General features: G+C 46.3%; 1 protein-coding gene across 1 annotated transcript in view; it reads left to right on the top strand.

Moving 5' to 3' along the window:
* The window catches only part of AMOTL1 (angiomotin like 1), a 52457-nt gene extending 38818 nt beyond the window's left edge, over positions 1-13639 (top strand). The window contains exons 8-13 of the mRNA XM_027677397.1: positions 4534-4683; positions 8189-8379; positions 9672-9797; positions 11243-11469; positions 12189-12458; positions 13412-13639. Of these exons, the coding sequence (XP_027533198.1) occupies positions 4534-4683; positions 8189-8379; positions 9672-9797; positions 11243-11469; positions 12189-12458; positions 13412-13515 (1068 nt within the window). The 3' untranslated portion in view covers positions 13516-13639. The remainder of the gene's footprint in view (positions 1-4533; positions 4684-8188; positions 8380-9671; positions 9798-11242; positions 11470-12188; positions 12459-13411) is intronic.
* The last annotated feature ends 224 nt before the right edge of the window (positions 13640-13863 follow it).

The following is a 13863-nucleotide window of genomic DNA, read 5'->3' as shown; positions in this document are numbered from 1 at the left end:
AACATTGACTTGCTGAGTACACACTAGCGAAGGCAGAAGCATAAATGCCGATTCCCATGCAGGTGGTGCAAAAATCTACCTCGTGCCTGCTGGCTTGTAGTAAATATGTTTGCAGCCTTAAGGCTCTGTCTCTAAGAGCTTGGCAGTAGCCGGGGTTTAGTCTAGTCATCCAACATAAATGTACCTCTACTGGATCCTGGATTGTGGACTGGCAGAGCTGAAGAGAGATTAAAGCTTCCCCTCTAGAGAGCTCCTAACCTCCTGCCAGGGCGTGGCAGATGTTATGGAGGTGGTAACTTCCTGCCCGGGGCACTGTATGTGTTACAGAGGGGGTAACCTCCTGCCCGGGGCATGATAGATCTTAGAGGTGACATATATGAAAGTGACGCAACAGTATTTGCCAGAGTTTGTCTGAGAGAGCCCTCAGCCTGGACAAACCCATGTTGACATGATAGTTTTTAATTGCTTTTTTCATTCTAAGGGGAGTCCAAATGAATTTTAGCCCAGCTGCCATGTTTTAATTGTTCAAGGCAGTATCAGGCAGCTTGGGTGAAGTGCAGTTAATCTGAGGCTGCTGGCATGTGCCCAAGTGCCTGTGCTCCCTTTCCCTTGTTTTTGTCCTGTTTCATAGCTAAATTAGAGCAACTTTTCAACAGTCTCCAGTGTTTCTGGATCATAATTTGACACATGCAGCAGATATAGCTGTAATGTTAAACCTTCAAGTTAAACCAGGGATTTTTACTATAATTGGGAATATATTGAAGGAAACACAAAATCACTCAAATCCAATGACTTATTGTTAACGGAGCTCTAGCTCATGCACTGCTTGGTAAACCCACACAGATTTCTTCTATCACCAGAATGTAATTAAGTTTAACAGCTTTTTAAATCAAGCCTTGAGAAATAAGCAGTAGCTACTAGGTTGAATCAAGATAAGACAGTGTACTGTGTAAATCTTCATTATCCTGAGTGCCTGCTAGTAGAAGGATTTAATTCAAAAATATGTAGGTGGCATTAACGCCACGTGTCATTTAGGAGACTGCTGGTGGAATTGTGTTGTCTGATCCATGCTTTGGATAGAAGACTGGATAATTGGAGAGGGTTCAGAAAACAGCTGTAGAATTTATTTGGGGCCCAGAAACTGTTCTTTGCTGTGAACAATTAAAGTGTAGAGGTGGCTGAGCTCCAGTCCATGCACATGAGCATGAATCACAGAATGGATAAGGTTAAAAGGGCACAGAAGGTCATCTGGTCCAACCTCCCTGCACAAGCAGGGTCATCGTAGAACGCATGGCACAGGATTTCATCCAGAAGGTTCTTAAGTATCTCCAGTGAGGAGACTCCACAATCTCTCTGGGCAATCTACTCCAATGCACAGTGACCCTCACAGTAAAGACGTTCTTCTCGTATTCAACTGGAACTTCCTGTGCATCAGTTTCTGCCTGTTGCCTCTTCTCCTATGGCTTGGCACCAAGAAGAGCCTTGGCTCCATCCTCGTGACCCCCTCTCTTCAGATACTTATAGACATTGATGAGGTCCACTCTCAGTCATCTCTTCTTGGGGCTGAACAGCTCCAGCTCCCTCATCTATTCCTTGTAAGAGAGATGCTCCAGTCCCTTTATCATCTTTGTAGCCTTCCACTGGACCTGCTCCAAGATCTCCATGTCTCTCTTGTACTGAGGAGCCCAGAACTGGACATAGTGCTCCAGGTGTGCTTCACCAGGGCTGAGTAGAGGGGCAGGACCATCTCCCTCTACCTGCAGGCAATGCTCTTCTTAATGCATCCCTGGATTCCATTGACTGCCTTGGCCACAAGGACACACAGCTGGCTCATGGACAACTAGTTGTCCACCAGGACCCCAAGGTCCTTCTCCACAGACCTGCTTTCCAGCAGGTCAGTCCCCAGACTGTGCTGGTGCGTGGGGTTATTCTTCCCCAGGTGCAGGACCCTGTATTTGCCTTTGTCATATTTCAGACCATTCTTCTGTGCCCATCTCTCCAACCTGTCGAGGTCCTTCTGAAGGGCTGCAGAGACCTCTGGGGTATTGGCAACTCCTCCCAGCTTTGTGTTGACAGTGAACTTGCTGAGGAGGCATCAGCCCCTTCATCCAAGTCACTGATGAATAAGTTAAACGATAATGGACCCGGTATTGAACCCTGGAGGACACCACTAGTGACAAGTCTCCAAACGGACTTTGTGCCACTAATTATGACCCTCTGGGATCTGCCTTTCAGCCAGTTCGCAATCCACATCACTGTCCACTCATCCAGTCCACACTTCCTGAGTTTACCTCTGAGGATATTGTGAGAGACAGTGTCAAAGGCCTTGCTGAAGTTGAGGCAGACAATATCCACTGCTCTCCCTTCATCCATCCAGAGATGGATGAAGAAGGGATTGCTGTGTAGATAGATTAAACTTTGCTATATAACTACATAAAAAGAAATAATGAGATGCAGTGTTTGGGGGCTGCAGCTGAGCAAATCAGGCTCGAAATAAAGAGTTAGAGTAATGAACACTGAAGCAACCTACTTAGGTGATAGTGGGTTCTCCATCTCTGTAAGAGTCTTTCACTCAAATCTCATACTGTAGAATTCTATTGCTCAAACTGGAGTCACATTTCTAGTGTAGATATTTTTCCAAGACCTACTTATCTTTACTCAGATTTATTTGCTTGGATCATCCCTTTTTAGCCTTAGCTCTTCTTCATCTTGATTTTTCTAATCCCTGGGACAAGGGCGCTGTTCAGGCAAGTTTGCTGATCTTGTGAATAAGAGAATTGTTTAATTAAATGCTTCTCGCTCTAGCAGATCACAGTTTGGAAACAGAACAAGAAGTAATTTGCTTAAATTGCATAAGAGAAATCCAGATTAGGCATTAGGGTAAAAGTTTTCTGGCAGTAAAGGAAAATAAACCGTGAAGTAGTTTGCAGGGATAGGTTGTGGAGTCCCTGCCCCCGGGGGGTTTTGTAAACTGATTGTATAGACATGTGCCAGGTTTTAGGTACAGTTGATCCTACCTTGCAGCAGGAAGATGGACTGGTACCTCTCCAGGTGCCATCCAGCTTTTTTTTATTGGAGTCTGCGTGTCTGTGAGGTGTTAGAGCTTAGTATCACATATCTCTGATTGTAGTCCCTCCTTCCTTATGGATACGCACTTCACTGACAACCCATTAATTCAAATAGCAACATTTTGTACTTAATTTTTTTAATGCATGGGTGATTTTTTTGCTTATGAATCTACATGCAGGATAGAAAAGTCAAGAATTGGCTCAAAAATCTCCCTGTAAATTTATGAATGTGAGAACTGTCTTGTTGCATATCTCCTACAAAATTGTTTTTGAAAGCAGAGGACACATGAGCATCACTTCACCCACATGGGCAGAGGTGCACTCATGTGCGAGTGTGTGAACCCTGGGGCTCAGAGGGCCGCTCCAAAGCCAAATTGTGGCTGCTGTGATACAGATGGACCCTACAACTTCTGGCAGGACATGGGAGAGCAGATGAGGGACACTGAGGAGCTCCCTACCCCCCTCTAATCCCTGCCGGTTCAGCTGGGAGGTGACACAAACACCTTCCTACTGCCAAAATTGCACATTCAGCAAGAAATCACTGCTGTGTCTGTCTTGCCAAGTCGTGAGCTCCTGAGGAATGCAGTCTTCGTGCTGCTGCCAGAGACTAGTGGGGATTATAATCTCATTAATTTTCATGGAAAGCCCAAGGAGCTGTAAGCATTAGCCTGGATTGCAACAGAGCTAGAGAGGTCACACTGCCAGTTGTTGGCTCTGCCTGGTGAGGTTTGTTTAGGCCAAGCTTTGCTTTTGCTGCAAACAAGCCTGTATTTCACTTCAGCTGTGACATGGATGGATTTAGAGTGGCAGAAGAGGAATTCATACCCCTTTTGGGGTATGCTTCTTGAGCAATCTCTGGCTGTAAAACCCTGTATTGGAAAATCCTTGTGTCATGTTTACTCCTTCAGTAATTGCATTGTATACGTAACAAGGGCCCAACTTCAACTACCAGGACATCTACAGATCAGCGTGGACAAGACTGTGAGCAGGATAGAGCAGGTGGAGCACTTCTGACTGCTGGCACTCTGTTCCACATATGTTGAACAAATATGCAGAACTGAAAAAAAAACCCTCTCTGTTCGGGTGCAGGCAATGTGCCAAGTGCCACCAGTTAGTAAAACCCACCAGGATTTCTCTTAACTTGGTCCAACCTCTGTGTTTGTCCAAAGAGTATCCACCAATGTGATGTCTCTTGCTTAGAAATGGCCAGGGGAGTTCATGGTTAGCAGATTCCCAGTGGTTGGAAGGTGTGGGCAGCATTCCCTTCTAAAGGGGTAGCACTGCCCCAGCAATGCCTGCTGTGCACATTCCCCATTCATCAAAGAGGCACCATGCTTCCCCAAGGGAAACTCTCAGAAGCAAATGGCTTGAGCCCAGTGCATGCCTGCAAAGTGCACAGGGGTCCCAGCAGCCCAGGGTGGGGGTGCAGGGCCCTCCAGCACTGATGACCCTCTGTACCCCACAGCTGCGCAGGAAACAGGCCTACGTGGAGAAGGTGGAAAAGCTGCAGCAGGCGCTGACACAGCTGCAGGCAGCCTGCGAGAAGAGGGAGCAGATGGAGCGGCGGCTGCGCACACGCCTGGAGCGGGAGCTGGACTCACTGAGGATGCAGCAGGTGAGGACGGGGTGGTCTGTGCAGTACCCCAGCACAGGGCCCTCGGTGTTGGTTTTAAAGAGGGATGGTCACTTGCAGGCCTGCTAGCTGCCACCTTGCTTTTGAGTTCAGGTTGTTGGGCTTTCCTCCCAAACCATTCCTTTGGATGGGGTTGTGGATCAAGTGTTCAAGGTCATGTTGCATGGGGCTTTGAGACACTTGATCTTCTGAAGTTTTGCCTGGCCATGATGAAGGGACTGGATTTAGAAGATCTTTGAAGGTCCCTTCCAACCCCAACCACTCTATGATTCTTACTCCTGATCTTCAGCAGAGCATGGGGCAGCTCTGCTGTGGGGCTGCTGGACACGGCCGAGCCCTGCCTGCTGGGAGGGCTGGGAGGTCCTGGTTTCCCTGCAGGTAGGGCTCTACCCTTGCGTGGGGAAAACATCCTTCCAGGTTTCTCTCCAGCAATGACATTGTGAAAAATCAGCTTCCCATAGAAGAAGGAGAGGAAAGGTGCAGTACATGTGGGTGTGAGATTTAGCCCACAGATTTTGGCTGATCTTTCATTGAAAAGCAAGGTGGGATGATGTGGGATTTGGTAGGAGCAGGACCTTGGGCTATATTTGTTCTGTGCAAAGCTTGATGTATGTGGTTCACAGAAACCTCAGACCGTGACAGATCTGGAGGCAAATGGTATAATCTTCAGACAATAAATTATTTATTTATCAGTCCAGTCCAGAATGGGCTATAAGTGTAGATTTGCATTTCTCTGTGTACCCCCTTGGTTTTTGGCAGCCCTATGTCCTTAGAGGGGTAGTGTTGTGCTTGTATTTTATGCACAATCATTCCTTTGTTATAACTCCTCCATCCCTAAGTCCCAAATTCCAGTCACCTGTGAAAAGGAAAATACAAAAAGCATAAGGAGGTTGCAGGAAGAATTGTCAGGCTGCAGCCCGCACTGAGTGCCAAATACATGGGCATTGGCTCTGGAGGAGGGCGAGCAGATGTGCTAAATGTATCAAACTACAGCTTGGGGAAGAACCAGCAACATAAGCAAAGCATGATGCTCTTGCAATTCTGAAGGGCTCACTCATATCTGTCATCGCAGGCATCTGCTGCTATAACCTTTCCTTATTTATAAGGCATTAGTGGAAACCAGAGCAGCTGTTACACAGAGCTTGTGCTGCCAGAAAACAGAGGGGCTGATCCTGCCAACAGGATGGGATTGGGAAATAGCTCTACGGTGAGTGTCAGTGGTTTGCAGAGTCATCAGGTGGCCACACCTGAGAGCATCCCCTTCTTGCCAGCAGCCCCAGGGCAGGGCAGATCCCCCCAGAACCCTTCCGCTCTCACAGCTGATTCCTGGAGACCCTTCTCATTCATCTCGACTCTTCCATGCTGCCATCTGAGTGTGTTAAGTCTTTCTTGCCCTGTCCACCATGGACTTGCTGTTCAAGTCTTGTTCCAGTGGCTCTTCAGTTCCCCCTTAGCCAGCTTTCCTCCAGTTTAACAAATTAATTACTTGGGGTATGACATGCTAATGCTGGTGTAGATGAAAGAACACTTGAGAAACATACAATTAAAATTCAAGTGAAGATAAAACTAGAACTAAGAAAGGCTGGAATATAGGGACAAGTTGATATGTAAAGTAACTTGTGATGGATGTTGCTGCAGTCCTTGTCTTGGGAGTTCAGGCTACATCTGTTCATTTTGGCAGAAAATTCCTCTGTAACTTACAGATTCCTTTTTGGCACTGTAACTAGCATTTGGATTTTGGGTTGACACAGCTCTCAAATGCCTGTACCCATTCTGTCTAGTAAGTTTTAAGAGGAAAGATACTCTAACTTCTTGTCTCACCTGTCAGCTTTGAGAGAAGACTTTGGGGGTTTTTTTACTGTTGTTATTTATACTTTTCGTTTATGAGCCACAATGCTGCAATGAATCATGTGGCATCAAAATACCCCAGCTTTTTGCTTCAGAGCTATCTTCTCTGAGTTATTAAAATTATAGCCACTGAGACATTTTCTCATTGCAGAGAAAAAAAGGGGATTTTTTTCTCACTTTTAATGGAGTCAGCAGAAGAGATACAAGGAGACAGTGAGGCAGAGTCTATTCTATCCCTGGCTTGCTGGTAACTGAGTCCAAATGGCAAATCTTCATTATCACTGATGAAGGAGTTGGACCCAAAAAACAATCCCTTTGAGTTGGCATTGCAGGCTGAGCATGCAGGGCTGGCAGAGCTTTTGACTCAGAAGACGACAAGCATCCATGATGTCCCAAGTTGCCATTTGTAGACCAGGACCATGCTTCCAAAATATTACCTTCCTGCCAGAGATTTGACAATATTTTTGCAGGAGTAGAGTCACAGCCATTGCTCCCAAAGGCCGCTCCATATTGCAGTTCCAGAAAGCAGCTTCCGAACACATTGTTACTGCACCAGAGGCAAAGGCTGCAGCCTTTCTCTGGTATCTCTAGTTTCTCGTAAGCAAGCAATAAGTGTCTAGAAGAAGGAAATGTAGTTTGGAAAACGGAAATGGTTGCTGCAGCCCTCACTGCAGTGTGATGGTAGAGCTCCGCCAGTGCACATTCATGATGTAGCATGGATGAGAAGCCAGCACTCCTGAGACACCATTTCCAGTTTAGCACAATATTGTGCACCATGCAGTGTAACAAATCTCTTGTATTTTTTATTTAAAAATTCATTTATTTCTACTGAGTTCTCCTGGAGCTTCACACCTTTCCCCTTGGCACGTGCTCATCCCTCTGCTGAACTGAGGACCTAATCTCCATCTGCCTCCACTCTCTCTCTGCAGTGAGAAGAGCTCAGGGCAGCTACCCATGCTGCTTAGGTGACTTAATTAAGTGCTATAACTGGGTGAGATAAATCCTGCCTGGGTAAGCACTTTCTTTTCAGCGTAGATGCTAAGAGTTACTCACCCATTGCTACTTGTCAGCATCCCATGGGAGCCACCCCGCAGTGCCTCCAATCAGAAAGTTAGCTGCTGTACCACAGAAAGCATCTCTTAAGGGCACATGAGAACTAATGTACCAGAACAGGCCAGTGTAAATGCATGTCTGGGGTATTTTCCCAGCTGCTGTTGTAAATGGGTTACATGCCGCTTTTTTTTCAGCTTTTATGTATAGGTAGTAACTGACTGTCCATAGTGAGCACTGCTCAGCCATGGGATGAAGTCGCAGCAAGAAAAATATCTTTCAAAGCTCCATTGCTTCTTTTTCCAACCAGCTTTTTTCCTGTTTTTTCCTTGGTGTGAGGTATTCCATAAATCCCTGCAGATCCAGGGAGCAGCCTGTCAGCATGGTCTGGGGAGCCATGTGCTGTGGTTGCACATATGGTCAACTTTCCTGTTCTCCTGCGGGCTAAGGGGTTTAGCCTGGGGTTTCCACCTGCCCCTGTCAAAAGACATGGGGATGTCTTTGCATGCTCCATGGAATTGGGGAAAAACAGGTCAGCAACTCCCATGCTTGGCAGGGGATGAATGTCTGTTGCTCTTTCCAATGGCAGAGGCAGGGCAGCTACCAGGCAAGCAGCCTTCCGGAGCAGAATGCCCCAGCCCTGATGGAGCTGGTGCGGGAGAAGGAGGAGAGGATCTTGGCCCTGGAAGCTGACATGACCAAGTGGGAGCAGAAGTACCTGGAGGAGAGTACGATCCGGCACTTTGCCATGAATGCTGCAGCCACAGCTGCAACAGAGAGGTAAGATGACCTTGCTGAAAGTAGGCAGCTCTCTTCACCATGGAAATCATGGGGAAACAATACAAAGTGGGTATTTTCTTAAGGCTGGATGTTGCTTGCCTTTCCCTGCTGAGTTGTGTCACCAGGGTTAATGCACCTCTCTGTGGTATCATGCCAGTGATATACAATATTTGGTTAAGACAGGATTTATTCTTCTGACTAGGTCCAAAAGTTTATCAGGTCTAAGCACCTGATTCAAGCAATAGCCTCAATGGCAAAGTCTCAGGGTGCCAAATTACACAGGACAGGTAAGTCAGCTCCTCCCAACACATCAATGGAGTGAGAAGGGCCTGTTGGTATATGACTGCATCCATTCCATGGCCTGCAACACAGTTGTTTAACCTGTTATGAGGGAAATTTTGTGGCCTAAATCCCCTCTTTGACTGCTTCATTAATCTTCAAACTAAAATGGTTTTCCTGATAGCTAAGCTAAACTTCTATACCGCAAATTACCTCCATTGATTCTTGTCCTTACCAGATGTACACGATGACCAACAGATCACTGTTGATGTTCAAACAGCCCTGTAAATATTGGAAAGCAGATATTCCTTCTTGTATCTTCCCTGGTCTGAACTAACTTACTTCCTGACATGTCCTAGTGTAAACCCTTTCCCACGCACATTGCATTTGTCTGGACTATCTGTCTCCAGTTTGTCTGCATCAAAGCATGGTGCCCAAAAGCACAAAAGGCAGTGAGACTTTCCAGCGATCAGGAGGATGGAATAATTAACTTCTGCCCCCAGTTTCTTAGACACCAAATCCTTAGAAATTATCCTAAAAAGAGTTTTTCCTTTGAAATAAGTTTTAAATGCATGACTCAGGATGGTCCTTTCCTTTTGCACTTCAGTTTAGGCAGCAATTCCCATGCTTTTTTTCAACTAGCAAAGTGTAGAGCTTTGTTGCTAGTTTGCAATGTAGTCTTGCTGACTTGGGACCCAGTGAGTGAGTCCCTCTGATGTCTGGCCTTGTTCCTCAGGATGGTTGTTAGCCCTGCATGGGTCACCCATGATTTCAGCGTGCTCTCTCTTCCTTCAACCTGGTTAAGTTAATGGCATTAATGACCAAACCCAAGCCAAGAGTAGCCTGCAGCAAGATGACCCAATGCCAGATAGCCCTCCACTTGACAGGCAACCATCGCTAGCTTGCTCTTTGAACATGGGTTTGGGGTTTTCTTTGCAAGTGCCAATCTCACTTGCAAAAGCCACCCTCATGGTCTCAGAAACCTGACTCACTGTGGTGACCCTCTTTGCCAGGGATGCCTCGGCCCCAAGCCACTCACGCAATGGCAGCTACGGCGAGATGGCGTTGGAGGTGCGGGGCTGGCAGGAGGAGGAGGAGATCGTGCAAGCCAACCGGCGCTGCCAGGACATGGAGTACACGTAAGGGGACCTTGTGCCATACCTGCTTGTTGTGGTGTTTGGGCTGGGTTCAGATAAACCAGGATGCCCTTCTGTTTCTTCCTGCATGCCTGGAAAGGATGAGCTTAGCTTTACGTTGACTTAGTTTTGCTCTTCAGTGTTAAAACAGGGATTAAAGGGTTGTTGTCGTTAGATAACTTCCTTCCTAACTTCCTGTGACAAAACTGACATTCTTACCAAACAGAGGCTGTTCTACGATTAAAAGTAGGTTGGCATGCAAGGAAGCTGAGTGCTTGTTTAATCTCTGTGAAAATCCCCCTCTGGAAGCAGGAACATCTGGCCATAAAAGATGAAGTTGTAATCCCATTCCTATGTAATCAGCAACATGAGGGCATTCCTTTGCCTTGCTCTTCGCTCCTTGCCTGCTTATTCCTCTTTCTAGATACACTCAGTTTTCCACATTCAAGTTGTTTCTTCAGTGTTGGCTTCCCCACAAAAACACAAGTCTGCAGACACTTTAATAAAAAAGGTGTATTTGTTGCTTGTGGGAAGTACCAGTGGTTGTTTTTACTGCGTTTGGTTTTTGTTTTCCACTCACAGATGTAAGATAATCCTGCTTCCAGGGAAGTAGTGGAGTTTTGCCATTGACTTAATTAAAGATAGATTAGCATCTTGTGTTTTCATTGCAAATTAGACATCTGATTATGAAAACTAATGCCAACGTGAAGTTACTATCTGTCTCCTTTGTATATATAGGTGTTCCAAATGTGGCATTTTAGCTTTCACTGCTGCACAAAAGCTATGCAGATGCATTGTACTATATATTGTACAGCACAGTCAAGCTATAGTCATCTGACTATCATAGTGTACGGGAGTTTTTTTAAATATAGTTTTGTAGTCTTTCAGTATGATTTGGTGCTAATCATTCCTGGAGAAAAGTCTCAGATAATCCCGTTTTTGAGTGATTTGAGTCTTCAGGGTCTGTATGAGAGAAGTAGTGAGCTTTTCTCGGCTCTGCACACCATGTGCTGATTGTTTCTGCAGCAGTGAGGGAGAAGCAAGAGCCCAGCCCAGCTGTTAGATAAATGAAAAGGAACCTTTCCCCTGGCTTCAGCAGGCCTTTACTCCAGCTGACAACAATTTTGGTGAAGGTAGCAACCTGCAGCCCAGTTAGGATACTACCCTCATTGCTCCTGCTGGAGCATTGATAAAGTGACAGCATAGATGGGTTCAGTTAACCTTGCAGAAAAGTTTTGCCTTAATAGCTAGAAATGCTGTCTGTTTCGAAGTGTGTGGTTATCCTTGGAGGAACTACTGGGAGCTGCCTTGTCCAAGTAGCTCAAAAGCAGAGGGGACAGAGCAGCAGGACATTTACCTTGGGACCTCCCTGCCGCCCCAGGGTGTGGAGCCTTGCTCATGTAAATGCCTTTTCCATTCCCGTAAGCAGAGCGTTCATATTTTGCCAGAATAAAGAATCTCCATGCCAAAATAATTGAGAAGGATGCCATGATCAAGGTCCTTCAGCAACGGTCACGAAAAGATCCAGGGAAAGCTGACAGTGCCAGCCTGCGACCAGCTCGGTCTGTCCCCTCCATCGCCGCTGCTACGGGGGTGCATTCACGCCAGACCTCGCTCACCAGCAACCAGATAGCTGAGGAGAGGAAGGAAGAGAAGCTCTGGAAGGGAAGCATAGGTGAGTTCAGCTTTTGTTTAAGTTTTGGCTCATCCATCACTTCATCCTGATCCTTCTGCTTGAGCTTAGCAAAAGTGCCTCGGCACACATTGCCCTGACAGCTCATTTCCAGATTACTTTCCATGGTAGAATGTGTGTCCTTGGGCTTAAGTCAAAAATTAGTCAGTTTTAAACCTTGCATTGTATCTTAATTATACTTTTAATCATATTAAATAATTCTGCATTGATAATAGAAAGACAGAGTTGAAAGAAGTCCTCCCAGATACAAAAACATAATGTTTACAACTTTTTGGGAGTAAATAACAAGTTTGGGCTATTAAAAAAAGCCTGATGAAAGTTAATCAAAAGGGTGAGCATCTATGTGTGTAGGACTGCATGATGTGGCAGCTAAATGGGAAAATGAGTGTAGGACTGCCTGTGGGTTGGGGCTGCATAGGATCGGTGTGCGGAGGTGTGCAAGGCTGTGCCAGGAGTAAGTGCCACTGGGATGAGTGTGCAGAAGGGAACACAGGAAGAGGAACTTGCTTTCAAGAAGCTACTTGTAGGGAAGTACTATATGTATTTCAGAAAAAGAGCAACAGGTAGCATCAAGGGTAAAAGCTAAGCCAAGCTAAGGGTCTGGAGACATACCCAGACCAGCACCTTGTAGCTAAGGGGTGGGGCAAAGGGACAGCACTTGCATTTGAGCCAGCATGTGACTGACCTCTATGTGTTCTCAGGGCTGCTCTTGGGGAAGGAGCACCACGACCACCCACCAGGCCCCTCGCTGCCTCCTCCTCTGCCCTCCTTGTCGTGCATGCCTGTCCCAGTGCCAGCAGCCTCCCACGCGAAGACGGCCAGCAAAGACAGCAGCACCCAGACGGACAAAGCTGCCGAGCTCTTCTGGCCCGGCACTGCCTCCTTCCCCGGCCGGGGACGGCTGGGTACCACCCCATCACACAGCCCAGCTCCACGGGGCCCGGGGACACGAGTGGCCTGCGAGAAGATGGGTGAGTTCTGCCAGATCCTCATGTCAGTGCAAAATGTCAGCACCCCCCCGTCTGTCAGCAGATCCCCAGAGACACCTCAGTATTGATGGTGTGTATATGTGTGTGATGCTATTACAGTTTGTTAGGCAGAGTGGAGGTTTCTCCAGGGAAACTAAAATTGTATAGAGAGAACTTTCCAAGGCTGCCCAGTCTGGCTTTGCAGAGCTTCATGCTCAACAGCTTCTGTAAAGCTCCACTCACCTGTGGCAGGCAGAGTTTGCAGCAAATGCAATTATTCATGCTGCCAGATATAAAATTGCCGAGATCACACCTTGAAAACACTCCACACCTGCTCACATACTCAGACTCTTCTCTTTTTTTTCGACTAAAACCATGGTTAGTGAAAGTACCATTTTCTCCCTAATTTTTAAAGGGAAGCTGGAGGGAATAGTATGGAGAAAGTGAGATCTTGTTTTAGGGAGGATAAAAAAATTAAATTATAATTATTTTTGAAAGGTGGAAACTGCTGGTTTGCAGCCCTCTTTTGTGCATGTTATTTTGAAAATACTCATTTCCTACACATTCGTCTCCTCTGAAAAGCAAGCTTTTGATCTAAAAACATGCCATGGTATCATTAAAGGGCTGACTATCACTGAACTAGATGATCTTTAAGGCTCCTTCCAACCCAGACCATTCTATGATTTTAATTAAAGAGGTACTTTGGTCTGTATCTCTTAAATACCATCTTTGTGCCTGCCCTTGAGGTCTGCGCACACTGACACACCTGCTCTCATTGTGCAGGGAATTAAGCATTACATGTTCTCAGTGTCCTGAACAAATTGGGTTTCAGGATGTAGGACATACAGTTAGGACATGCCCCACCTTTGCTTCCCCAAAAATGGGTTGATAGTTGCTTTGAACAACTTGCTGTTGAACTTGAGCTGAAGACCAACTTTCCCTTCTTTCCATTTCAGAGAGCTCCGGCCACACGAAGCTGCCTGACAGCAAAGGCAGAGTGAGCAGCTTGCTCCACAAGCCTGAGTTTCCAGATCAGGACATGATGGAAGTCCTCATCTGAGCAGAGGACAACATCTCTGGGGTTTTGTGTGTGTACAGCCAGGTCCAAGATGGTCCTCGGTGTGCCAGCCTTGAAAACTAACCCTTACAGTTTGAAGGAAGAGAAAGTTTTTGCCCGAAATGAAGCTTGAGTCTGTTATGTGTAGACTTTGGACCAGGCGAGAAGTCAAGAGCGCTGAAGAGGAGCGATGAAATGAATGTCTGGGATTTTCTAAACAGAGAGGGGCATTGAAAATGGAAGATGGTATGAGAAGGGGATCACTGAGGCAAAAAGAAACTGGGTTTTCTGGCATAAAGAGAAGGTAGTGAAGTTACAGACTGGTTGCACACTGCCGCTCTGTTTTCTTGC

Source organism: Neopelma chrysocephalum, unplaced genomic scaffold, assembly GCF_003984885.1.
Source record: "Neopelma chrysocephalum unplaced genomic scaffold, ASM398488v2 Primary Assembly neopelma1_43, whole genome shotgun sequence".
Classification (NCBI taxonomy): Eukaryota; Metazoa; Chordata; class Aves; order Passeriformes; family Pipridae; genus Neopelma; species Neopelma chrysocephalum.
This window is presented reverse-complemented; position numbering and strand designations above follow the sequence as displayed.